General features: G+C 36.9%; 8 protein-coding genes across 8 annotated transcripts; 2 read left to right on the forward strand and 6 right to left on the reverse strand.

Moving 5' to 3' along the window:
• Positions 1 to 1,222: 1,222 nt before the first annotated feature.
• PKNH_1410700 (zinc finger protein, putative) lies at positions 1,223 to 1,969 on the reverse strand (the record flags this gene model as incomplete). Its single annotated transcript, XM_002261960.1, has 1 exon — positions 1,223 to 1,969. One exon carries the CDS (start codon positions 1,967 to 1,969, stop codon positions 1,223 to 1,225), a length of 747 nt encoding a protein of 248 aa, XP_002261996.1.
• Positions 1,970 to 4,306: 2,337 nt separating this feature from the next.
• Positions 4,307 to 6,847, forward strand: PKNH_1410800 (conserved Plasmodium protein, unknown function; the record flags this gene model as incomplete). The annotated part of the gene is made up of 1 exon (XM_002261961.1): positions 4,307 to 6,847. The coding sequence occupies one exon, from the start codon at positions 4,307 to 4,309 to the stop codon at positions 6,845 to 6,847; it is 2,541 nt and encodes an 846-aa protein (XP_002261997.1).
• A 1,391-nt stretch (positions 6,848 to 8,238) lies between these two features.
• Positions 8,239 to 8,844, reverse strand: PKNH_1410900 (ER membrane protein complex subunit 7, putative; the record flags this gene model as incomplete). Its single annotated transcript, XM_002261962.1, has 1 exon — positions 8,239 to 8,844. The coding sequence occupies one exon, from the start codon at positions 8,842 to 8,844 to the stop codon at positions 8,239 to 8,241; it is 606 nt and encodes a 201-aa protein (XP_002261998.1).
• Positions 8,845 to 10,235: 1,391 nt separating this feature from the next.
• On the reverse strand, positions 10,236 to 11,706 carry PKNH_1411000 (ras-related protein Rab-5B, putative; the record flags this gene model as incomplete). Its single annotated transcript, XM_002261963.1, has 6 exons — positions 10,236 to 10,288; positions 10,433 to 10,469; positions 10,679 to 10,735; positions 10,906 to 11,029; positions 11,158 to 11,269; positions 11,472 to 11,706. 6 exons carry the CDS (start codon positions 11,704 to 11,706, stop codon positions 10,236 to 10,238), a joined length of 618 nt encoding a protein of 205 aa, XP_002261999.1.
• Positions 11,707 to 13,700: 1,994 nt separating this feature from the next.
• PKNH_1411100 (RNA-binding protein, putative) lies at positions 13,701 to 14,171 on the reverse strand (the record flags this gene model as incomplete). Its single annotated transcript, XM_002261964.1, has 1 exon — positions 13,701 to 14,171. The coding sequence occupies one exon, from the start codon at positions 14,169 to 14,171 to the stop codon at positions 13,701 to 13,703; it is 471 nt and encodes a 156-aa protein (XP_002262000.1).
• A 1,722-nt stretch (positions 14,172 to 15,893) lies between these two features.
• On the reverse strand, positions 15,894 to 19,794 carry PKNH_1411200 (tetratricopeptide repeat protein, putative; the record flags this gene model as incomplete). The annotated part of the gene is made up of 3 exons (XM_002261965.1): positions 15,894 to 16,005; positions 16,126 to 16,244; positions 16,411 to 19,794. The coding sequence occupies 3 exons, from the start codon at positions 19,792 to 19,794 to the stop codon at positions 15,894 to 15,896; spliced, it is 3,615 nt and encodes a 1,204-aa protein (XP_002262001.1).
• A 1,492-nt stretch (positions 19,795 to 21,286) lies between these two features.
• On the forward strand, positions 21,287 to 22,195 carry PKNH_1411300 (ribosomal protein S15, mitochondrial, putative; the record flags this gene model as incomplete). Its single annotated transcript, XM_002261966.1, has 1 exon — positions 21,287 to 22,195. One exon carries the CDS (start codon positions 21,287 to 21,289, stop codon positions 22,193 to 22,195), a length of 909 nt encoding a protein of 302 aa, XP_002262002.1.
• Positions 22,196 to 22,613: 418 nt separating this feature from the next.
• Positions 22,614 to 23,032, reverse strand: PKNH_1411400 (protein ISD11, putative; the record flags this gene model as incomplete). Its single annotated transcript, XM_002261967.1, has 2 exons — positions 22,614 to 22,778; positions 22,934 to 23,032. 2 exons carry the CDS (start codon positions 23,030 to 23,032, stop codon positions 22,614 to 22,616), a joined length of 264 nt encoding a protein of 87 aa, XP_002262003.1.
• Between the last annotated feature and the right edge of the window lie 339 nt (positions 23,033 to 23,371).

A 23,371-nucleotide genomic window follows, 5' to 3' on the forward strand; every position in this document is an offset into this window, starting at 1 on the left:
TTTATGTAAAACAATCGACAATAACACAGGAATTAAAAAGAACGATAAAAGAAAAATAAAAAAAACATTTGGGTTCGTTCTTACGTGTATTATTACAAAATTTTGAAATTCCTTCCTTTTAAACACGTAAATGTGTTCCCACTTTATGAATACACATGGTCGACACATAAAGTCGAAGAATGCAAGTGATCGCACCGTGGGGATTCTATAAACACCAGAAAATCCTCTCCATTGGTGTTGCTACGTAGTATCATCTTAACTTTCTACTACACATGTGCATGTTGTGTCCCATCTCCAGCAGTGCATCTTCTGTGTGCTCAAAATTTAAGGAAAAATACCCCCATGTTGATGTCACCATTATTTTTCCATACGGAAATGGGGAAAGACGTTGTTTAAGAAGAAATTGATTAATGGTTTGTTATCTTGTGTTATAAGTAGAATTTCTATCCTCCAACCATTTATTTTGTTTCCATCTAAACGGGGTACACAACATTTTTTTTTTTTTCTTTTAAAGAGTGTGGCATTAGAGTACATAAAAATGAGTGGATCACACGTTTACTAATTTAAAAAAATGTTCACAGGTAAACAAAAACAATATGATTTGTCTTATCCCTTATGGTTGTCTTTTTTCCCAAAGTGCATTTTTTAAAAACTAAATAAATAAAATATGCACTTTAAAAAAAAAAATCAAAATAATAACTCAAATTGGAGACGCAAAAATGGAGAAATAATAACGAATGATCAAACAGGCATAACAAGGCAACATCGTTGGGGTGAAGACTAAAAAAGGAGAAATACACGTAAAAATACAAATGGTCGGACAAATTGGATGTTAAAAAAAAACTGATGAAAGGGTTATCAATATTGCGTGAATTGGTGGGCATCGGACGGAAAAAATATATCAAAATTGGAAGTTGCAAATTCGCAGAAGAAGCCGCACCAATAGCAATCGAAGGGATGCTAAAAGAACAAACAAAAATAACAAAAAAAAAAAAAAAAAAAGTTTGAAAGAAGGGGAATGAAGAGGAGCATTTCGGGCAGAAGTACCTTCGGGAACTTCAAGCAGTTGCCAGACGAGCGCAACAGTAAGCAGGCTCAGAGGATACGCAAGAGAGGGGAGGATATATCTTATGATATAGAAGTCCATATAAATAGGAATCCCCCTGCATCTACATCATAAGTATGTTCCAAGGATACATTCTAATGGTGCCGTGGACAAGAGCTACTTCTTTTTATAGAGCAACTCCTTCGTTTTGTTTATCACATCCACAGAGCTGGGAATTATTTTATTCCTAATAATTTTCAAGTATAGTATTAAATTTTTTCCCATTTTATTGAGAATAAGCGTATTATCCTCGGCAAAATTATTTCTCTTTTTCATAGCATTGAGGAAATCCACATCGTTCTGAATAACATCCATGAGCTGCTTTATTTCAGTTTTAAAATTATCTAAATATTCTTTATTATTTTCACAAAGCATAATTAACCCATTTAGCTGCGACACGTTGCTGCACATGGTGGTATAGCGATTTGAAATTTCGTCAAAGGCATTAACTAAATCAATGGCCTTTTTATCTATGGACAAATTTGGGTGTATAATATATTTCAATTCATTTATATATATGAAGCAGTTCTTACATAATCTCACTTTTATATATTTTAGCTGACTGTCTTTCATCACGTCTATGGTTTTTACGCAGTATATACAGAATATCTCTTCACAAACTTCACAGAAAACTTTGCTCGTGTTTATGTAATAAATTTGCTTCACGCTAGTTTTACAAGTTTTACAGTAATCCCCATCCTTTTTTTTCAATTCCCCTGCTTTTAAAAACATTTTCATATCGTATGAATTGTTATTCATTAAAATTCTCTTTAGCCAATTCTTCCGCGGATCCACTTCTTCCTTTGCCATCTCCCTCTTCTCAAGGAAGCTCTTCGTCAGATCTCTGCTTATACGGTCGTTCATTATATTTTAAGAAAAAAAAAAAAAAAAAATCTTACCTGTCCAGTTGTCCCCCCTAAAGAAGCTTACACACTTGTTCTGGTATATCCTCGTGAATATTTTTTCAAATCAGTGTAGTATAACTCTTCTACTACACAACGACAAAATTGTGTGCATTAAAAGAACTTATGGGGAATCGGAAGGCTTGCAGAATAGTGGGGCTTAACGAATGGAAATGATCACACAGGTATAACGCACCCATTAATATGTACATGTCCGACTTAAATGTATGTGATTATATTTTAGAGAAGCGGTTGTGGCAAGTTTTTTACTCAGGTCAATTTTTTCGCCCAACCATTCCCATATACAGAGATTGGGACATGTATTTGCGGGGGATGCTACGAACGTATTGCAAACCTGTTTGCTTATTCGTATCTTCCTTACTACATGCACGCAGGTACTCCGAACTTCTCAGGATCACCGCGCAGAGGGGCATTCAAGCCGAAGGGGCACATACTGCCAGGCTTATAAAACACGCAGAAAAAAGAGATGCAACATAATGTAGTCAACTACGTAATACCACCTTACAGGTGGCAATTGTACCAACTGCTCATCTGAAAAATGGAAGCCCCAGCAAGGTACGCGAAAAAAAAAAAAAAAAAAAAAAAAAAGGAAAAAATTAGGTACATGTATAAATGCAAAAGCGTACAAATGAAAAGGTAAAAAAAAAAAAAAAAAAATATGTACAAGGTAAAAACGTGAAAATGTAAAAAAAAAGAAAAAAAATTATGATACTGGATATATATTATGAGAACATTTTACTTCACTCTTTTTTGTTCTTGCATATATAACTTTATATTTTATTTAGTCCTGTGCGTATATTTTATTTTTTATTTATTTATATCTTCTAATCGTGCCACAGTTAGGTTGTTGTGGCTACCTCGTGCAAGATGAACTTTTCGTTCGCATTTTCTTTTCTTTCTGATTAGGCAAATATTTCTCACGTAAACCACTACCCCAATATTTATATAGTAGGATTTTTTTTCCTTAAGAAAATTACGTTTTTTTGTAGGAAGAAAGCAGAAGAAAAATGGGTGGAATGGATTCTGTGCATATCCTTTCTCGTTATTGCTCTGATGTTGTATTCATTGTGATAGCCCATCTATGCCTCATGGTAGCTATTTTAACGGGTCGCATTATGAGGTAAAATTCCTACAGAACTACGCTTTTTATTATTTTTTTTTAATCTCTTTACACATTTCTCCTTTTTTCGTCGAAGCAGATATATTTTTTTTTTCCCTCTTAACACATAAAAAAGAGAAGGAAAAATTATGAGGTGCCAACTCTTCCAAAAGAATGTTTATGAGCATTTTTCTCCTCATTTTTAAATGTAGAAACTTCTGCGTGTAACTTATTTTCTTGTATCAAATTTGTCGACGTATATGCTAATATTTCAACGTTGAATTTTTTCGTACGGACATATGTCTCTTTTTTTTTTTTTTTTTTTTTTTTTTTTTTACCTTTACTGGTAAATCCCCAGCAAGGGTTATCACTACACGCACGTTGATATGTGGTCATAATTGTCCACGCCCATGTGCCATACCTTTTAGGTAGAGGTTGACAAATGCATAAAAGGAAGAGGATCACACGGACAGATTTGTATATATCCACCTGCGTATGTACATGTACATGCGTGTAGGTATGTACATCTATGTACTCCTGAACTAATGGTTTTCCTGCATTATGCATAACTGGCTTTGTAACTGTGCACACAGCGTCTTCTGTGCACATGTTGTTCTGCCACATAGACTCTCTTTTAAATTATCTCCGATTATCAAATATGTGCAGTTTTAACAACGAAGGCGTGTCACAAATGCGCGTTTAGCTTCTGCTTGTCTTCTACATCTGTTGGCTCCCACATTTATGAACGTTATTCATGAACATACAAACTTGCATATGAACGCTTATCACATAGACGGGGTGGCACGGAGGACGGTGTAAGGGGAGGAGCAACGTGTAGTTTATCCCTACTGATATATATATCCTTCCAAAAAGTGATAAATTATTAATGTGAAGCAGTTGGTCAAAATAGGAGTGGAATAAAAACACAGCCCCTAACGGACATCAAATTAGGAGAGTTCAGTGGTACAGAGGAAAACGATCCCATTTAATCCGTTTGGCCCATATACCAATTAGGGTGTAAAAAAAAAAAAAAAAGAATGACCTATTCTTTTTTGACGAGGGGATTGAAGTATCTCTTCCTACTTAATTACACACCGAAATCACTCATCAGAGTAGACTTCAAGAATATATACAATTTATAAAAAAAAAAAAAAAAAAAAAAAAAAAAAAAAAAGCAACATGAAAGGAAAAAAAGAGAAGAAAGAACCAAGTGAAATTAAAGGAAGCCAAAAAAAGGAGCCAACAAATTTAAAAAGAAAAAAATGTCCAAGTAATGAATATAATTATGATTCGAATGGCAAGTATAAACAGAATGATGAGAATTACAAAATTAGCTCGTCGGAAGTGAATATCGTGAGGAAGGGAAAAAAAAAGAAATTAACTGAAGAATCAGAAAAGAAAGAAGCCGAAAATATTTCGTTTCCTTTAGAGAATAACGATGGAGAATACCAATCTAATGGAGATGGCCCCACAATGAGTAACGTAGAAATAGGGAGGGTTAAGAAGGCGCCGCATAAGGTGAAGGGGGTAAAGGAGTCCATTAGTAGGGGTGAAGGAGAGAAAGGTAATTCAAAAGAGAATGTCAATCAGAAGGATGGAAACAAAAAAAAGAAGAAAGATGGTGCTCATGGTTCCAATTCTTCCTCAATGCCTTTAGCCAGAGGCACAGACATGGCTATAGATGGAGAGGGAGCAAAGGGGACCACCAACCGGATGGTAGGAAGAATGGATAACGGCGTTGCCAAGGATGAGGGAAAAGAAGAAAAGCAGAAGGAAGAGGAACACGCACAACAACAGCAACAACAGCAACAAAAGCAACAACAACAACAACAACAGGAAAAGCTAATGATGAAGGAAATTAAAAAGTACTACGGAATAGTGAAAGTAAGGAAACCAAACAGCCAATTTGGGCAGGGATACCTTTCAACCCTCAAGATAAAACTAAACACAAATGTAAAGGTTTCGGATTCTTTGGCTATAGTTCAGTTGTCGTCCCCAGAGGATGCAGACAATACTTTGGTGTCTCCTTTTATGTGCGAAGCGAGCAAGAGTCTGAAAGCGGAGTGCATAAAGGGTGTCGCGAAGGATGTATCACAATTAGATGACCACTTAAAATACGTCCGCGGAAAATTGCCCCTTGAAATAATCGATAATTTTATTTTTAAAAATAAAACCCATGATTACGATAAGTGGGTACCAGAGTGCCGCATATTACTAGTGACAGGATTACCATTTGATCAAAGAGAAGAAAATATCTTACATAGCCTAATAGATATCTATTATGAGAACCAAGACAGAGATCCTATATTGGATATGTTGGATATAGACAAGTCTGATTATTTGCTTGATTGTGTGAATTTATATACAGCTGTGGAGGAGCATCCGAACAAGTACGAATTATTCGCAAACCATTTGGGCATTATTAAATTTGCTTTACTTTTCGGAACAAAAACTAATGCAAGTATAAACATGATAGATCAGACGCATTTACTTTTTAACCTCAGTGAACTGTGTAGAACTAATCATTGTCCTGTTGGTTCTATTGGATCACTTTATTTTAAGAATGAACAGTATGCCAAAAAGTTTTGGATGGTTTTTAAATTGTCTGCTAATTGTATGTATGAAAAATACGTTAGATTATGTCCAGACAAGAACGAATTGAAAGTATATATAGAGGCATCTATATATTTTATCATGCCTGGTGCCCTCTTCGTCAACATAAATTATGCGCAACTCAATTTGGTACTTAACATTTTACAGCAAAAAAGACCAATTGTCTTCGAGAAAATTAATAATGTTAAATTGAGGTATCCTGGCAAAACCATCTGGGATTTAATCTCCGCGAATGTAACCTTGGATGATGTGCTTTATGCGGAGGCCACTTCGAAGCATGTCGCCGGGGAAAGAATCCCAGAGGGGAACGATCACATGAGAGGTTCTTCTATCGGTTATATTAGTGACGAAATGGTGAGTGTTGCTAAGGGTAAAATGAACCAACATTCTCCAAATCGTATGAATGAACAGAAGGATGAAAACGTGATGAAAGATGTACTCGGAGGTGTACGTGAAGGGGAGCTTAATTATGAGCGAGATTACGATGATAGCCAATCACCAGGATGGGCAACAGACCATATCCTTAACGAATGTGATTCCGAAAAATCTTTTGACGAAAATGACATACATGAGATGGAAGATGCGGAGAACGCATTCCATTACAAAATTCATTGTATCCCAAATTTCCTCATGCGAATTTACAATACGCACATCAACAGGTATCTCCTGGATAATGGGCTTTGCTTGCTAGCATGTCCATACTTAGACATGGAATCTGGGGGGAAAGTAGCCAACTTCTTAATAAAGTTTCATCTACTGGACTGGACATATAGCGAAAGAGATGATGCCTGCTACTTTTACCTTTTCAAATCCATTCTAAGCGTTTTTGCAGTATCCAAAAGGGTTTTTAAGGGAACCTTTAATTATGTAGTCACCACACTCTTTTTGAAATTACCCTTCGGATTAGTCCCCGCTCTTTATATTCGCGTGAACCCAAAATTGCTGGGTAATATGGGGGACGGCCTCAACGTAACGCCGGCCAAAATGTTGGAAGAAATGACAGAGATGAGACAAATGAAAGATGCGACAGAAGTGAGAGGATCCACGGAAAAGACGAGGAATGACGAACAAGCGCATACAGAAAATTCTATCTTAACACCGGCTTAATCCTCAACGGGAAAAATTGCATCTAAAAAAATAAAATAAAATAACGAGATAGATAATTCCTTGGGAAAGGAAATTGTGCAATCGAAGTTACATGACATGGATTTAATCCCCACAAAAAATTCTCGTGGGGGGGGGGCGGTGTTGATATCCGCGGGGAGGGAAGTTCACCCCTGTAACATCATACTCATGAGCATAGCAACCTGAGCAGAAACCTTGGTGACAGAAAAAACGGCAACAAATTTTACTGCCACAGCAATGGTGACCTCACAAAATTGATCAAGTCCAGGGACACTTTGAAGAAGGACAAAAGAACATCAACCGCGTCATGCAGATGTACATAAATAATCGAAAAGTAAACAAAGCAGCTCCAAATGTCTGGAGAGGCAAGATACATCGCAAATATATGTTGCGTTTCACTTTTTGCGCCTCATTTTTTTTTTTTTTGTCCACAAAAAGATGAACTGTGGGAGGGCGAAGGGCTCCACATAAATTGTGCGCATTCGCCGTGGCACTTGATGAAGTCACCGTATGATATGGGTGATGCAGTGGCCAAATAGGCGATGCCCATCGATCTCCACCACGCATAACAGAAATTCCCACGTTGAGTGTGTTTTTCTCCAAATTTTATCACACAAGTTTTTTTTTTTTTTTTTTTTAAGTGTATTTTTTTTTTCCATTTCATTTATTACTCTTTAACAGCCGCGTTTATTATTCCCACGGAGACTAAAAAATATGTATATTTCATCGAATTAGGGTTGTTCCACCATTCTACGTATCATATATATACAAGTGTGTATATATGTATGTACATGAACGAACGCAGGGTATGTCTTCCCACCTTGGTGAGTGAGGAGCAAAAGGAATTTTCCCCGTAGGGAAGTCCTTCCAAGGAGTATGGTACCCAATTTTGCAGCAAAAACTACCAAATAGAAAAGTGAAAAGAGTTGATGAAGCGAACGGGTCAACCAGTTTTGCGCCTTTTTCAAAATCTACAAATTAGTTATAACATATTTTCACCATTACGCTCTACACAAGGGTCTTTTTTTTTTTTTTTTTTTTTTTTTGACGCACTGAAAATACGGTTAAGTGGACTGTTGAAAATGTTATATCTCGCTTCTCACTTTTGTGTTTCTTTCCTATTGGGCTTCTCCCGGTGGAATGAGACACAAACGATTAAGCGATATCCTATCAGGAGTTTTATTATGTTCCGAGTGGAGGGATAAATATGTAAGGTGCTCTTCTGCCACCAAATTGAGCACAAAAAACAAAAAAAAAAAAAAAAAAAAAAAAAAAGGAAAGGGGAATATAAGAGAAACGAAAGAAGCGCAAAGGAAGGAGCCAACCAAACGGCATATACAACAAGTTCGGTGCACACTGCAGAGGGGGGGGTCTTACTTGAGGGCCTCCACAAAGTTCGACTTGTACGTGGGGGGGTCGATCGACTCCTCACTGGCAGACTCGGACATTTTCTGCATTTGTGGCAGCACACTCATCAAAATTAAGAAGAAGAGGAAAATTAAAAAAATGGGGCTTTTAAACAAATTAAATAAATAAAAATTCTTTTTGGGCATCAAAAAATCATACACATTTTTAGCTTGAAAAACAATGTTGGTAACCATCAAGTTGCTGCTTTCAAAAGGAGATATCTGTTCATATGCTTGGACAACGTAAATCTTGTCATTGTTTTTTGTGATGCTTTTTTTTACATTCACTTTGTACTTATTGAATTCAACGTATGGATGATTAACAAACATGTTATAGGTTCCTTCCTTTACGTCTGTAAAAATAAATTTTCCATTTTTGTTTGGCTTCTTATATATATCTGAATCGAGGTACACAGTACAATTTGCCAAGACATTTGCATTCGCTTTGATTGTGCCTTCTATGTAGTTGTTTTTCAATTCAATGGCAGGTCCTTTGGTTTCAGTTACCCCCATTAGGAGTAGGCAACTGGTTATAGTTACCACAATGGTCTTCACTATGTTCATCTTGCTCATTGGAGAATGTTACCACTGAAGGGAGGGGAGTGGTGGGACACGTAAGAGGTAGTCCCGCGAGAGCTACTTTACATTAACAACTGCTTGATCGCCACGCGCACATATATAATGCCCCTTTTTTTCCTTCGTATTTCCGTTTGTAGTTTTTTCTCCTTCGCTGTGCCTCTGTTTATGCCTAATTTTCTTTGCTCTTCCAAATCGGCTCATATTCAACCTTGCACCCTTCCTCTTAATTTAACTGTTCGCACATGACACGCAAAATAAAAAACGTTTATACATGGCCAAGAAAAAAATAGGTTGGAATGGTCCCCCCCTTCCTCTTTGCCTTACATAAAAGTGGTAACGAAGAAAAAAGGTAACAAAATGAAGCGACAGTTTGGGATATATGCTCACGCTGCGTTGTATTCTAATTTTTTTTTTTTTTTTTTTTTTTTTTTTTTTTTTTTTAATGGTAACTGGAACATACATAATGTATATGAGATAATATGCACCTGTCGTCACCCAGAAGGCTGCTCTAAAATGAGAAGAAGTTCGTTCTTATTTTTTTTTTTTTTCTTTCCACCGTGTAGATTTACATGAAGGGGCTTGTAGTACATACTATTTTAATTGTGCTGTTGATGCGTCCCACCTCGGTGGTGTAGATATATCTCCACATGCCACTAGCGAGGAGGGGAATTCATCAAGCATGAGTGTGGCCCGTGTGCGGTGTTGGATACTAGTGGTAAAGGGATGAATTTTCGTGCACGGAAAACCAAATTCACATCCTCTATCACCACGTTGGTTTCCTCATGGGGGACATAAATTATAACCTCCATTCTTTAAAACAAGACCATAATTATTACACTCGCCCGACTATGATCTCCCGTCGACCCCCTTCTTTGATGCTCGTAACTATACACTGCACAGAGCTAGGTGTGTGTTACCCAATTTTTACTAGCCTATGCGTACCCCTCCTTTTTTTTCTCTCCTCAGTGTGGCGCAAAATGAGATGCAACAATGACCGAACAGAATTTCCTACACTTCGTTTTTTTTTTAAAACATTTAAATTAACGGAGAGTCATTTCCATTATTCTTTAAAAAGAATAAAAAGAATAAAAACATATGTGCAAGTATATATTACACATGTACACAATATATCGTATGAATCAAATCACCACTTCCTTACGAATATCAAAAAAAAAAAAAAAAAAAAAAAAATTAAAAGAGGGAATTACACAATATATTAGCACATTAAACAATTTACAGTGTGTGAATGAATTACTAGGGGGGACAAAAAATTAGTGACAAAAAAAAAAAAAAAAAAAAAAAAAAAGGAAAAGAGAAGCATATAATTTGTCTGGTCTTTTTTTTTTTTTTTTTCTTCCTACCTCTTTATGGGTGTTGGGCTTATATTACGGGCCATTGTAATATAATACTTCTTTGAATCTTAAATAAATGCGGCTTGCTGTGTATATAAAAGGGGGGAAAATAGCATGGGTCATGACATGGAAAAGATGAGCACAAAAATCGAGGACAAACTGGAAATAACAATCACAAAAGGATGCTATGGTGATATTTTTCTTTTACAAAAATTAAATGACGGGTTTACCTATTTTTTCAAAAAGGGTGTTAATATTCTCACCGGTCTGCGGAAAAAAAAAAAAAAAAAAAGTAAAAAAGGATGAAAATAAGTATTTCCCCCCCTCTTTATGAGAATATTTTTGGTCTTCATTCTTCAATTAGTTGTAATAACCCTACTAGTACCACCTGGGAATTTGTGTAAGGCTTGTTTTGCCACACCTTTTCGTTATTCTCCCGCACGTTGCTATGTTTTAATTTATTTTTAAATATTTACCTTGGCGGAGCATTCGATAAAGGACACATTTTCTTGTTCACAGAACTTCATCACCATCTGCAAAGGAGAAAAGATAACATCGGAGTTGTGCGTTGTAAAAAAAAAAAAATGTCAGCTCAAAACGAGAAACAACCAATCGACGGGGTGAAAATTCACATGAACTGTGCATAACACATGATCTATTTGGTTGGTCATTATTATTTTTTATTTTTTTTCATTTTTCTCACCTCCGAATTCAGCTTCTGTGGAAGGTCCTTTTTATTTGCGACTACCATGATGCAACAGTTTCGCGATCCATTCGACTTTATTTCATTAATCCAGTACTTGAGCGAGTTGAAGGATTCCACGTTACTGCGTATATTTGGTGGGGTTTGGGATGTTGGGTCAAGCGCACTGTGCAAACATAAATCAAAAGGTTTCTCAATGTATGAATCCTCGTGTGTACAGCCCACGCGGGTAGGCAAGCCGCAAGAACTTACTTCGAATCATACACGACTACGGCCCCGTAAGCATCGCGATAGTACAGCGGCGCCATGGACCGAAAGCGCTCCTGCCCCCCGGTATCCCAAATGTGCAGTTTCATAGTAACTCCTAAAAGGGGAAGAAAAACAAATGTTCCAAATATCTTACGTCATGCACATTTGACCATGAGCATTTTGATATCGATGAGGGAAGAAAAAGACACACTACAAACACAGGATTGTATAGCAGGATACAATGAACAAACACTTACACATTAATGGATACATATAAAGATATATATATGTGATGACTCCCACCTGTGAGTTCTTACCATTTTTAAGCTCAATGGTGTGGTGCAGAAAGGCTGCTCCTATTGTCACCTGGTGCTTATCGGAAAAACGGCCGTGGCACAAGTATAAGGCAATACTAGACTTTCCAACTCCACTATCCCCTAATAAAACAATCTTAACCTTTGTATCGTTTTTTTTTTGCTGCTCTGACGCGGGCGTCACAATGTTGATGTTTCTGGTCGATGTTGGTCTCTGTGAACTTGATGTGCACCCCATACTTGAGCATACAAATCATGTATATGTACAGGTGGGGAAGGGGTAGGAATGGAAGAAAGCTAGAGAGGAGATGCTTATCTATGCGTATACTTATCCCTCTTCGCGTTAAAGTCTACTCAATTTAAACTTCAATATGTTCTTTGATTTTTTTTTTTTTTTTTTTTTTTTTTTTTTACACTCTTCTGCGTATCCTTTTTATTTTTATGTCATTAAGACGGTGCGCACTCACGACAAAATGGAGCATCTCCTACGGAGATACATAGCTACCATTATGCTTTGGGAGAACGAAGAAATTGCTTTTTTATTCTATTCATTATTTAGTTATACGTCCATGCGAACAAAAAACGGTTTACTATTCGGTTAAGAGAGCGATCAAACATACGCCTTTCACAGCATGCATAAAAATGTATACGCGCATTCGACTTATATCTGTGCGGATTGCACAAATTTAGAATATGGACTTCTCCCGATAAACACTTATAAGAACATCTTTTACCTTCCTCATTTTTATCATCATACGTTGAAATGACAAACTTTCGTGCTTTTCTAAAATTTACTGTTTTATTTTTTCTCCTAGTCGAGTTGGGGAAAAAAAAAAAAAAAAATAAAAAAAAAAAAAATATGCATGCCACTTTGCACGTTCTGGAGAAGTATTTAAAAAAATAAAAATAAATAAAAATAGGAAACTAGGGGGTTCCAGATTATGTGAAGTTCATAAAATATATGCAATGAGCCCTTCCTAACTGAATAAGCAACCTTTCTTTAATAAAAATTATTCTAGAATCATTTAATCGCATTCGTTCATGTTTCACACTGCATACGTCCACTGAACAAGACTCATTGCCATCTTTACAGCCACGAGGCGCACCACTCTCATGGGTGGCCAATTTACACCTCACCCATATAATACGCCACACAACACGCAAACAGAAATGTATAAAGAAACTTTACTGGCACAGATATCCCCCTTCTCCTTTATCACAAAAGTATGTTAATTAGGAATCCTTCCCTCCAAGGAAATTGAACAAGGAACCGATTCTCCCATTTTTAGCAATCCAAAAGTTCATACCTTCTCCTCATGTGAAAATTTATCAAAAGGGACAAAATAAGAAACCGTATCGCCTCTTTCGAATGAACCCTCACATCCTTACACATATATATGCGAACTCTTTAAAACCACTACACATTGAAATCTATTGATGCATTGAGAGAACTGGTTGAGCCGGGGTAAAAAAGAAGGTCCTCCTAGAAGGGATGATGTTCTGTGCAACCGACTCTCCACATAACAAATTATGTCATAAAGACCAGTTAACTGCGCTCAAAGTGGATCCTTTCGCTTGTCACCAATAGTACGAACGTTTAAAGAAATATACACGCAATTCATCGCTTGCTAAAAGAAGTGGCAAAATATATATATTCTTCATCATTTGTGTAATACTGGGGACTTTTTTTTTTTTTTGTTTTGTTCTCCGTCTACTTACAAGTGTTGGAACCATTTCGATATTTTATTCCCCCCAACCATTAAGGGTAACAACCCATCATCTTCCTTCACTTGGACAAATTGGAACCTTTTTTTTTACGTTTTTTCTTTGCGCAGAGAACTTTTTTTTTTAAACGAAAAAGTTTGGATCTTTTTGTAACTTCACAAGGATAAGTAAAAATGCCAAGTAGGTCAACAAGTGAATTAAAAAAAAAAAAAAGGGAAGGAAAAAATCATAACATAACAAAAGGGGAAGCAAAAAAAAAAAAAAAAAAAAAAAAAAAAAAAAAAAAAAGTAGGAGCATGAGCAAAACCTGCCTTTATTTCCTTTGTACGAACAACATTTCCATTATAGTGGAAAAAAAAAGAAAAAAAGTTTTTTTACACATGAACATATTTTCCTTTTTTCACAAAACTACGTTTTGTTCAAGATTGGGCAGCAAGGCGTGGAGGGTGAAGGGCCTATAATAAGAAACCCGCTACATTTCCTTTCAGCAATTTGGGTGAAACAAAATTAATAGTCGTCGCTGTCTTCATCTTCTTCCTCGTTCTGATTTTCATCATCATTTTCAGCGTAAAAGCTGTTTGAGTCTCCGCGTTCATTTTCTTCGTCCTTTGGATTATTTTCGTTATTCTCGCCGTTTTCTCCATTGTCATTCTCGCTATTTTCATTATTTGCCTCTTCTAGCTCTCTTGCCTTTTCGGATTCTTCGACAACTCTTTGGGCAGCTTCCTTACTCTCAAATCCAACCCAGGCCCAGCCGTCATCATTAGTTCCTGGTTCGTAAAAGTAAACTTGCATGGCTCCGTACTGCTCAAGGGAATTTTTAAACTGATCTATGGTCACACCAGTTTTTATATTCTTTATAAAAATCCTCGTGTCAGCTGCAGTTAGCGTGATGTCATGTTGAGCCTTGGTCAGAAAGGTGTTAATGGTGGAGGGTGTTTGGGGTGCCTGAATCCCGCAGAGGTGTGTAAAGGCCATTTTCTATCAACGAAAGGGGGAGAAAAAAGGAAAAAAACGAAGGGAAAATGCAGATGCAAAAAAAAAAAAAAAAAAAACGCAACTGAAATCTGCGCACACTGGGTTGTGGGGTTAAATGCAGTAAGATTAAATAAAAAGGCTAGGAGTTCACGTGGAGCAATTCACTTGGGTGAAACAGTTAACTCGCAATCACGTAATGTAGCTTTCGAACTTCGTCAAATATTTTTCCAAATTAAAAGACAATTTTATACTGGCAATTATGTGTGAGTGTTAAGGAGGCAAATTTTTTATGAAGGAAATCAAATTACGTTAAAAGGTAAGAACTGCGTAGAGAAAAAATAAATAACAAAATGAAATAAAGAAAAAAAAAAAAAAAAAAAACATCAGAACAGAACAGAACAGAAAAAAATGGTGAAACGAAAAAATAGCAAATTTATAAACACACACGTGTTTACACTAGTTTACAATCGCGAACAGTTTCGTACAGTTTTGTAAAATTAAATTAACAAATTTGCAGAATGGATGGAATTAATTTTTTGACTTTTCCTCACCACAACGATTGACTGAAAATAGCTATTTTGCTGGCCCAATTGTCACGTTGTTTTTTTTTTTTTTTTTTTTTTTTCCATTTTGGCTGTTTTGACCGCGTCGGTTGTTCGGCTGCATGGCTGTTTTTTTTTTGTGCATGTAAGAAAAAATCTTTTCCTTTATACAGCCAGTTTTTTAATCTATTAATGCGCCCTTTTTTACTATATATCTGTTCACACACGGAAAGGAAAAAATTGAATGGAATTCCTCTATGGTTCCACCTTTTCCAATACGCCCTCCTTCTGTGTTAAATGCGTACATAACTGTCAAGTGTGGAAACTCCTCGTTCGAGGTGAAAAAGTAGTTGGAAAAAAAAAAAAAAGTTCTGTGCACACTTAGTTGCATCCCCTAATGTGTGCACTATTTGTAAAGCTACGCCGTGTGGGATTACCTACAAATTATACCCTGCAACACACAGCTAGCCAAATGTTCTGGAAAAAAAAAAAAAAAAGCTATTTATCCACAACGGCATTTTAAATTTCCCCTTATGCAGCGCTTCTTTTTTCCACGCAGTTTAAAAATGTTACATGCTCCTTCTTAAGGTAAAACAAGTTCATTTCTTTTGCCATAAATTCGGGAAAGTTTTCATATGGCAAAACACGAAAAAAAAAAAATTAAAAGGGGGTAAAAATGGCCCCCAAGGGTTATAACCAGTTGTTAAGAAGGCTTGAAAAAAAAAAATAGTAAAAAAACATCAGCGCTTATGTAAACTTCTTAATATGCGCAATATTTTACCACAAGGGACCTACTTCCTCAAAAAATTTGTGTAAAAAGGACAGACTAATCAATCATATAACCAGTCTCAATTTTTTTCTCATAATATTTTATAAGTACACATCATTTGGACGGGTGCTCGAAAAACAGGTACACTCATCTTTCACATATGCACGTTCATGTATAAGTACGATTAATGGATGGAAAAATAGGCGGGAAACATTTTTATTTAATTTCGCAAAATTGATGAAAACTGTAAGTTAATTTAAAAGGTGCAAGGTGGATAATATGTTGCCCGTTTCGCTGAAAAATTCGCTCCTAAGCCTATTTTATAATGCTAAAATGGATATCCCACATCTTCCCACATACTACTCTTCGGCTAACTATACCTTGATAAAATGGTTACTCCCTAAAAATTCTTCATTTTATAATCTGCATAATTTGCGATAATTCAGTTACCTCCTGCTGATTCATGTCCTTGTACTGCCTCAAAATAGATTCGATAATGTTCCTTAACTGATATTCAAAGTATCTAAAACAAAAAAAAAAAAAAAAAAAAAAAAGGAAAAAAAATAATGAAATATATTTACACCTTTGTTCGCTAATTTTGCATTTTCAAATTTTCCAAATGTGAAAAAAGCAGTCGTTTTACCCTCTCTTCTCCTCGACGTAATGCGTCTTGATAATATGATACAGGAATTTGACCGCGGCTACTTGTTTGGAAATCAACATGTCAACTACATCTTTGGTGGTGCACTTTTGTGCTACACTCTGTATGGGGGTGGGTACGGAAAAAAAAAAAAAAAAACAAAAGCCATATTGAGTGGGGCAGGTTGCTTAGGGGGCACAAAAATGAGGAAAATACATATACACATGTATGTACACAGGTGTATATGCTCAGGCCGATTTGCGTAGGAGCCGCGACGTCCAAACATACCTCTAAGGATCGTATCTCCTTAACCTTTGCCTCGTACGAGTCAACGAATCTGCCTTTTATAAATAGAAAAAAGGAAAAGGCGTTCCAGTAGGAGTCACACTCAGAAATGTAAGCCGATATGGTACCCATGGTTGTAATAACTTTGTCCAGATAGCTCAGTCCATTTTTATCAGGAATTAGGGTCTGCTTGTCATTTACGATAAGATCAGAGATGTATTCATAAACCCAAGGCTGTATCTGTTTGACTTTATTCTTTTGACATAAAGTGATCAATGCCAAGCAGAAACTATCGACGTCATTTTGCATAATGGATAATTTAAGATAAGTATCCCAATATTTCCACTCATTATTGTCAACCTTGACAGCTTGATTTATACAAATTTTTGCTGCTCTGTACATTTCTTTTTTCATATACAGGTATGCCAAATTTCCATAAGCCTTTCCCGAATCTTCATTTGACATGCTAACCATACGTGTAAATGCTTTTACAGATTCATCGATTTTTTCTATTTTCATGTAGGAGCAACCTAGGATAAACCAGATGTCGGGAAAAAGGGGAGATATTTCCAGAGCCTTTTCTAAATATTCACAACACGGATTGTACATTTCCTTACGGTAGTAAAAATTCCCTATAAATCTTGCCGCTTTTGCATATTTATAATTTGACAGCTTCCATGCATCTATGTAATAGTTCAAGGCATTCTTCGTGTCAACCAATCCGTATAAACATAACAAAGAGGGAGTTTTTTTTTTTTCTAACAGATCGTCTAGCAACTCCTTTGCTTCTTCTTTTCTATCTGCTTGAATCAAACAGGTGATGGCTTCTTCCCATAATTTCAAGTCCTTAAAAAGGTTGAAAGCGGATACTACAGATCCCGTTTTCACCATAACATTTCCTATTTCTTTCTTCAGTTCCCAAGTGGTTGGATAGTATACATCAAAAAGGAATTTTACCCTTTCTCCCCCATGTGGTTTCATATCGTATGTCTCTTTCAGTAATTCATTTAGTTGTGCGGCGGCCCTATCTACGGTCTTCAATCGAAACGTTTCACATTTGCACTTATACCATAGAATACACGAGTGCAGTAGCCAATTCTGATATTTTATCTGCAACAAATTGTTTTCTATATTTTTTATCTTATTTTGTTCCTTCTTGCTCGATTCCACATTTACATCATAGCATTTCAGGCACCTAGATATAACTGCACTTATCTTTTCGAATTTTATTTCGTCGTAGTGCGGATTGAATCTAATCATGGAGTAGCAGAAGTTGATTAAGGTTATCTGTTCATCAAATGTTAATATTTTAAAATAGTTATTTTGTGAATCCATAAAGTATGGCTCTTCTAATATGTCTGTATCTGGGTCCAGGTCTTTTAATTTCCACATTACTTTTCCGCTTTGGTTTGTTTTACCTTGTTCGTCCCTATTTGATGAGCACTCATCTGGGCCAATGCTGGTCGCGGATTTGTCTGCCACGGGGGTGCATTCTTCGGGGGATTTTTCTTCCCCAATTTGACTGGCAGAATGATCCGCCGACTTCTGATCCTTTTGATCAATCTCTTCCCCGTTTTGTGCTTCCCCAGTTTTTGCTTCCCCAATTGTGCAAATCTTTTTCTCTATATTTTCTTCTCCTATTTTCTCTACCTCTGATTTTATTTCATTCACTTTTTTTTCACAATTGTAGGAGATTCCGTCTGTGCACTCTTGAATAGTCATATTTTGCGAAGTGCCTAAACTGGATGGAGGTTCCTCACCTGTACCGTCTTCCCTCTTTTCACTTTCCTCCTTATGACCATCCTCCCCCTCGGTATCTTTACACTCACCAAGCACATTGTCCCCTTCCTTATCATCAATAATTCGGTAGTCACTCCTCAATATGTCGTACTCACTAAGAGGCTCTATTTCTTTCAAAACTACAGATGTATTGTCCTCCTCCTGTCCCCTTTTCGCCTTCAACACTAAAATGGTGGCAGGTATTTTCTGATACTTTCTCTTTATTCCCATTCTTCCGGTGAATGAGTAGCTAAACTGACTCATCTCCGCAAGAACATCCAGTAACCTCTGGTATGCATATACATAATTGTAGAAGGCCAAGTATATGGAAAAGTTAGATAAGGCACAAATCTGGAAATTTTGCGACATGTAATTTTCACAAAAGAGGTCGCAATTTTGCAAGTCCTTTTCATTTTCTCTCAAGTGGGCAAAAATTTCTGGTACTTGTTCAATGACATTTATTTCTTGATCGATTAGTTCAAAATCGCTAGTCAGTAGTTTCACGTTTTTAAATATCCTAAGTGGAATGTCCACTACGTGGATTTTCAATGAATAAAAGCAGTCGTTGCTAGATGCAGCAAACAGTCTCTGCCATATGAAGTAGATTCTGGCTTTCCACAAATATTTGCTTTTAACAAAGTGTAAAAGCTTCGTCTCATTGTATTTTTTTTTTTTCTCTCCTTTTTGGTTTACCCCAACTGATTTTTCATTCGTTGGTACACACGTTATCTGGTGCGTAGAAGAATTATCATCTTGAGAGTTTTCACGCACCCCCTTTGGTGTCCCCTCCTCGAAGTAGCTGTACTCATTTGAATACATAATAGGCTGATCGATTTGATTAAAATTATTTACTAGGTCTAGCAAAATTACGGATAAACAGAAGGCATTCAACAACTCACAGTGGGCATATATGATCTCCCCTTCAAGTGATAAAAATTCCAAGCATGAATTTAAAAACTCCTCATTTTTTATTTTCATCGTTTGAATGAATTGGCAAAAATTTTTGTCTTCATCGCATACCTGTGATGTTTGCACTCTCTCCTTTTCGCTGTGCATGGTGGGGGGTGGAGGTCCTGTCCAGTTGTACTGCACGAACATATTCAAAAATGCGTAACAACAGAGGAGAATCTTTATTTCGTGAAGGAACGTAAAGCAAACCTGAAAAAAAGGAACTTCATTGCCATTCAGGCCTCCACTTTGTTCCTTCGCCTTGGGGTGCCATCTTTTCTTTATATCTATCTTTTCGCGAGAAATATAATAGAATAATTCCTTCTTCACCAGGCTAATACTACTGATGCAGTCATTTTTAAGAGTATCAAGAATGAACTGAAATATGTCTCGTACCCATGGGTCAACGATGCACTCCTTATGGTTCCCTGCTTTAATCAATTTTAAAAAGTGGAACAAGTTTCTAACTTGAGATATTAACTCTTCTGCTTGGCAGTTTATTTCACACGCTTCTGATGGCGCTTCTTCCGCATGGCTCTTACACAAGGCGATCAGTTTTTCCGTTATTTCTGTCTCTTCCTTTTCGTAGAATGCATCATTTTCTGGACTGAGGTAAATCAGCTCCTCTACAGACCACAGAATGGATTTCAAATCTTCCATTGGGGAAAAAAAAGTCTATGCATTCTTTTTTTTTTTTTTTTAAAATGGCACAAAAAAATAAAATAACCTTTCCAGGAGGCTACTTTCGAAAAAGCAAAAATATAATCCAAAAGGGAACAATAATTAGAAAGAAAATTCACTTTTAAGTGGAGCCTGGCCTACAAAAGAGTGCCCTTTTTATGCTAAACATTTGCAGAACTGGTGGAAAAAAGGGAGGCTGACGTTTTCTTTTTTCTTTTTTTTTTTCAAGAAAGCAATTTTTGCAGCTTTTTTCTCGTTCGTTCCACTTTCTCGCCATAAGCATGTTGGCAAGTTTGGTATGCCACCGCGGTTGGGAAATGCTGGGCAACAGTTTTTTCTCTATTTTTTTCTTCTATATATATTTTTTCAATTTTTTTCTTCTATATATATTTTTTCTATTTTTTTCTTCTATTTTTTTTTTTTTCCTTTTTTTCCCTTTTGGTGAGTCGTTTCACTTGCAATTTGGAACCGATCATCTGTGTTGGCCATCGACCCGAAGTGGCCGAGCATGGGAGTCATTCTGACTTGATTGACTTGCCTCACGGTTTGGTTGTTCCCTTTTACAAATTTATCATTTTTCAGAGGTTATTTCCTTCGAGTAATTACCCCCATATGAGCTTTCACGGTTCACGCAAGTTTCTTATCGCATAAAAAGCGACTTCATCGAGGTCTTCCCCTGTTTATAATGATTCACATTCTCCATATGGGTACCTCTGCACATGCGTTCACAATTAAAGGATGGGAAGTGCGTTAGCGCTAAGATTTGGCGACCTTCATTTTGCCGCATTTTTTATGCGACGTTCAGGCTGTTGTTAAAACAAGCGAAAGGATGAATTAAAAAAAAAAATTGTTTTTCACTCACTCAGGTCGAAGAAGCACAGAAAAAAAGTTTCATTCATATAGGAACCTTTTACCACACCACATGTAGGTAGGATATAGTACAGAAAATGAGTAAAGGGGATGGGCGAAATGGTGCCTCCCCCCCGTTTTGATGGAACCCTATGTGTGCTGGTGGATTCCTGAGAAAGGTGTACCGCTATTCATAATGGGCAGGTCACACCTCTTTAAGTAATAAGAGGTGAATGTTTGGGACCATTAATTTAGCCTTACCCCACCCCCACTCACATACACATACACATACACGTACACTAACGCTCCTGAGCGTGCATATGTTGATATACACATATTCATACTCTGGCACGCGAACACATTTATGCCACGTTGGGATCCACTCAGCAAATGTCATGGTCCCATAACTGAGGGTGACGAATTACCAAATTGCAGAGTAAGGGAAGAAGGGGAGGGGAATAGAGAACAATGCACAGAGATGCATATCATTATCTCTCCTTTTGGATGGCGCAAATCAACATCCAAGAAGAGAAATGGTAATTCTTAGAGCAGGTATTTAATCAGATTTACCACATTTTTGCACCTCCTTTTTTTTTGAGAGCAGAACTTCTACCCCCAAAAAATGAACATCTTTAGTAGAGTGCTTAAACAAAATAAACTTCATGTACTAACACCCAAGGATCACCATGTACCCTTCATTAGATGCGCAAAACGATATGAATCCAGAGTGAAGGCGCATAGATATACAGGTATAACGGCTATAAAAACACATGCCCAGAAAACGGAATGGTACTTAAAAGCCGAAAGAGATTTCTTAGCGGAACGGAACCAAATACCAAACGGGTTCATAGGCCTATGGCAATACGATGATATAAAACACCTAAGAAAAAATATTATAAATATGTTACATCTGAATTGTGCCAACAACAAACAATTACATAAATATAAAAAGTTGTGTATAAGACGATGTTTGCAGAGACGACCATTCGATACAGGAAGCGCACCTGTTCAAATTGGATGCTTAACGGAGAAAATCCTAAATTTAAGAGCTCATTTAATTCTCAGATGTAAGGATCATCCGAAAAAAAGAACCATGTCCATTTGGCTAGCTAGGAGACAAAAATTAATGAAATACCTATACAAAACAGATTTCGAATTATACAAGCATACATGCAATTTGCTAAAAATTAAATGCATATTATTTGCCATCCCGGATTCAAGAGATAGATCCAAAGCCATCAATGCTGCTGCTGTGGATGGAGATAGATGTAAATTCCTAATTAGGCAAAAATTATGGAAAGGCAAATATAGGCCTAGACCTATGAAAGATCCCAAAGGACAAACTATTAGATACACCAGACACCCCATAGAGCAGCCACCATCCGATTATGCACTTCCCAAGGAGTATAAACCCCAGATTTCAAATTCATGGCCTTATGGTGTTAAGGAAAATTATCAAAAAGGGACCTACACTGTGTATAATCCTACGGCCCCTGGATTGGGTTACTGTCCCGTCCCTATGCTCTTTTAGCGGTGTAGCAATCTGGGTAGCAAACTTTGTATAGCTACACAATTTGAGTGGCTACTCCCCAATAACTGCTTTGCAAATGTTTTTTTTTTTTTAAATCAAAATGGTTTATATGTTCATATAGCTTGTGCGTGAAGTGTTCACTACACACTGCTCAAATATATATGTGTGTATATTTTTCTCCGGATTGGTGCAAAATAAAAAAGTTTCTTCTTACGTGTGGCCTATCGGCGCAACGTTTCGTCGGACAAAAAAAAAAAAAAAGAAGAAGCAAAAATTGGAAGAGACAAAAATGGAAAGAATGGGATAGCGGAGTAGCACAACGTAGCAGCGACGAAGCGGCACTAGCGCAAGGTCGTCTTAGCAATCTCGCTATAATTCCGCCCCGCTTATCCCCCAAACAAGTGCCAAATATTTTTTTTCATTTATTCACCAGGGGCTTATCCACGTGGTACATGTTGTGCACCACCGTTTGTCTCCTCAGCATGTTAAGGTACTCCCGACAGTCCTTCTCAAACGCCTTCAGTTCTTCATCGCTGTGCTTCACGTGGTTGTTCCTAAAAAATTCTCGGAAGGTATCTTTTGCCTGTGGAAAGAGAAAAAAAATATATATATATAAGAGCGGTCAGGTTATGTATTTTGTTCTTTACAAATTTATCTACGTCGGGAGGTGCACGCTCCTTTCCTTCCAAACAAAATAGTGGCCCATTTTGTGGGGAAAATTTGCTATGCCCTATTAACCTTGTTCCTGAAGTAGACGCTGTAGTTTATGTTTTCAAATTTGGAAGCTTCACATAGGATGTGGCGATAAAGAAGTTTCATATTTTTTAGGTTATTCATCTTAATAATCCTTGAGCGCGTAAAAGTGTCTACACACACATGCGCATTCATATATAGATGCGTATGGGCTTCAAAATTTAAGAATGATTAGCTTCTTTTGAAATATCCGCCAATGGTATCATCCCCCTTTAAACAATATTTACAACACAGACGGGGTTCTTTTTTTTTTCCCCGTCCCCCCGCTGTCGCGCAGGTCTCTGCCTTGAGTAAGCTGAATGGCTATCTTGAGCCAAGCGTACGTTCACTTTTTATGCAGAAGCTTCGATGCACTTGTGGATCGTTCTCTTTTATTTCCCACAGAATTAACTTTCCCTCACTTAAGTGAGCATTTTCTGAATT

The sequence above is a fragment of the Plasmodium knowlesi genome, assembly GCF_000006355.2.
Source record: "Plasmodium knowlesi strain H genome assembly, chromosome: 14".
In the NCBI taxonomy this organism is placed as follows: domain Eukaryota; phylum Apicomplexa; class Aconoidasida; order Haemosporida; family Plasmodiidae; genus Plasmodium; species Plasmodium knowlesi.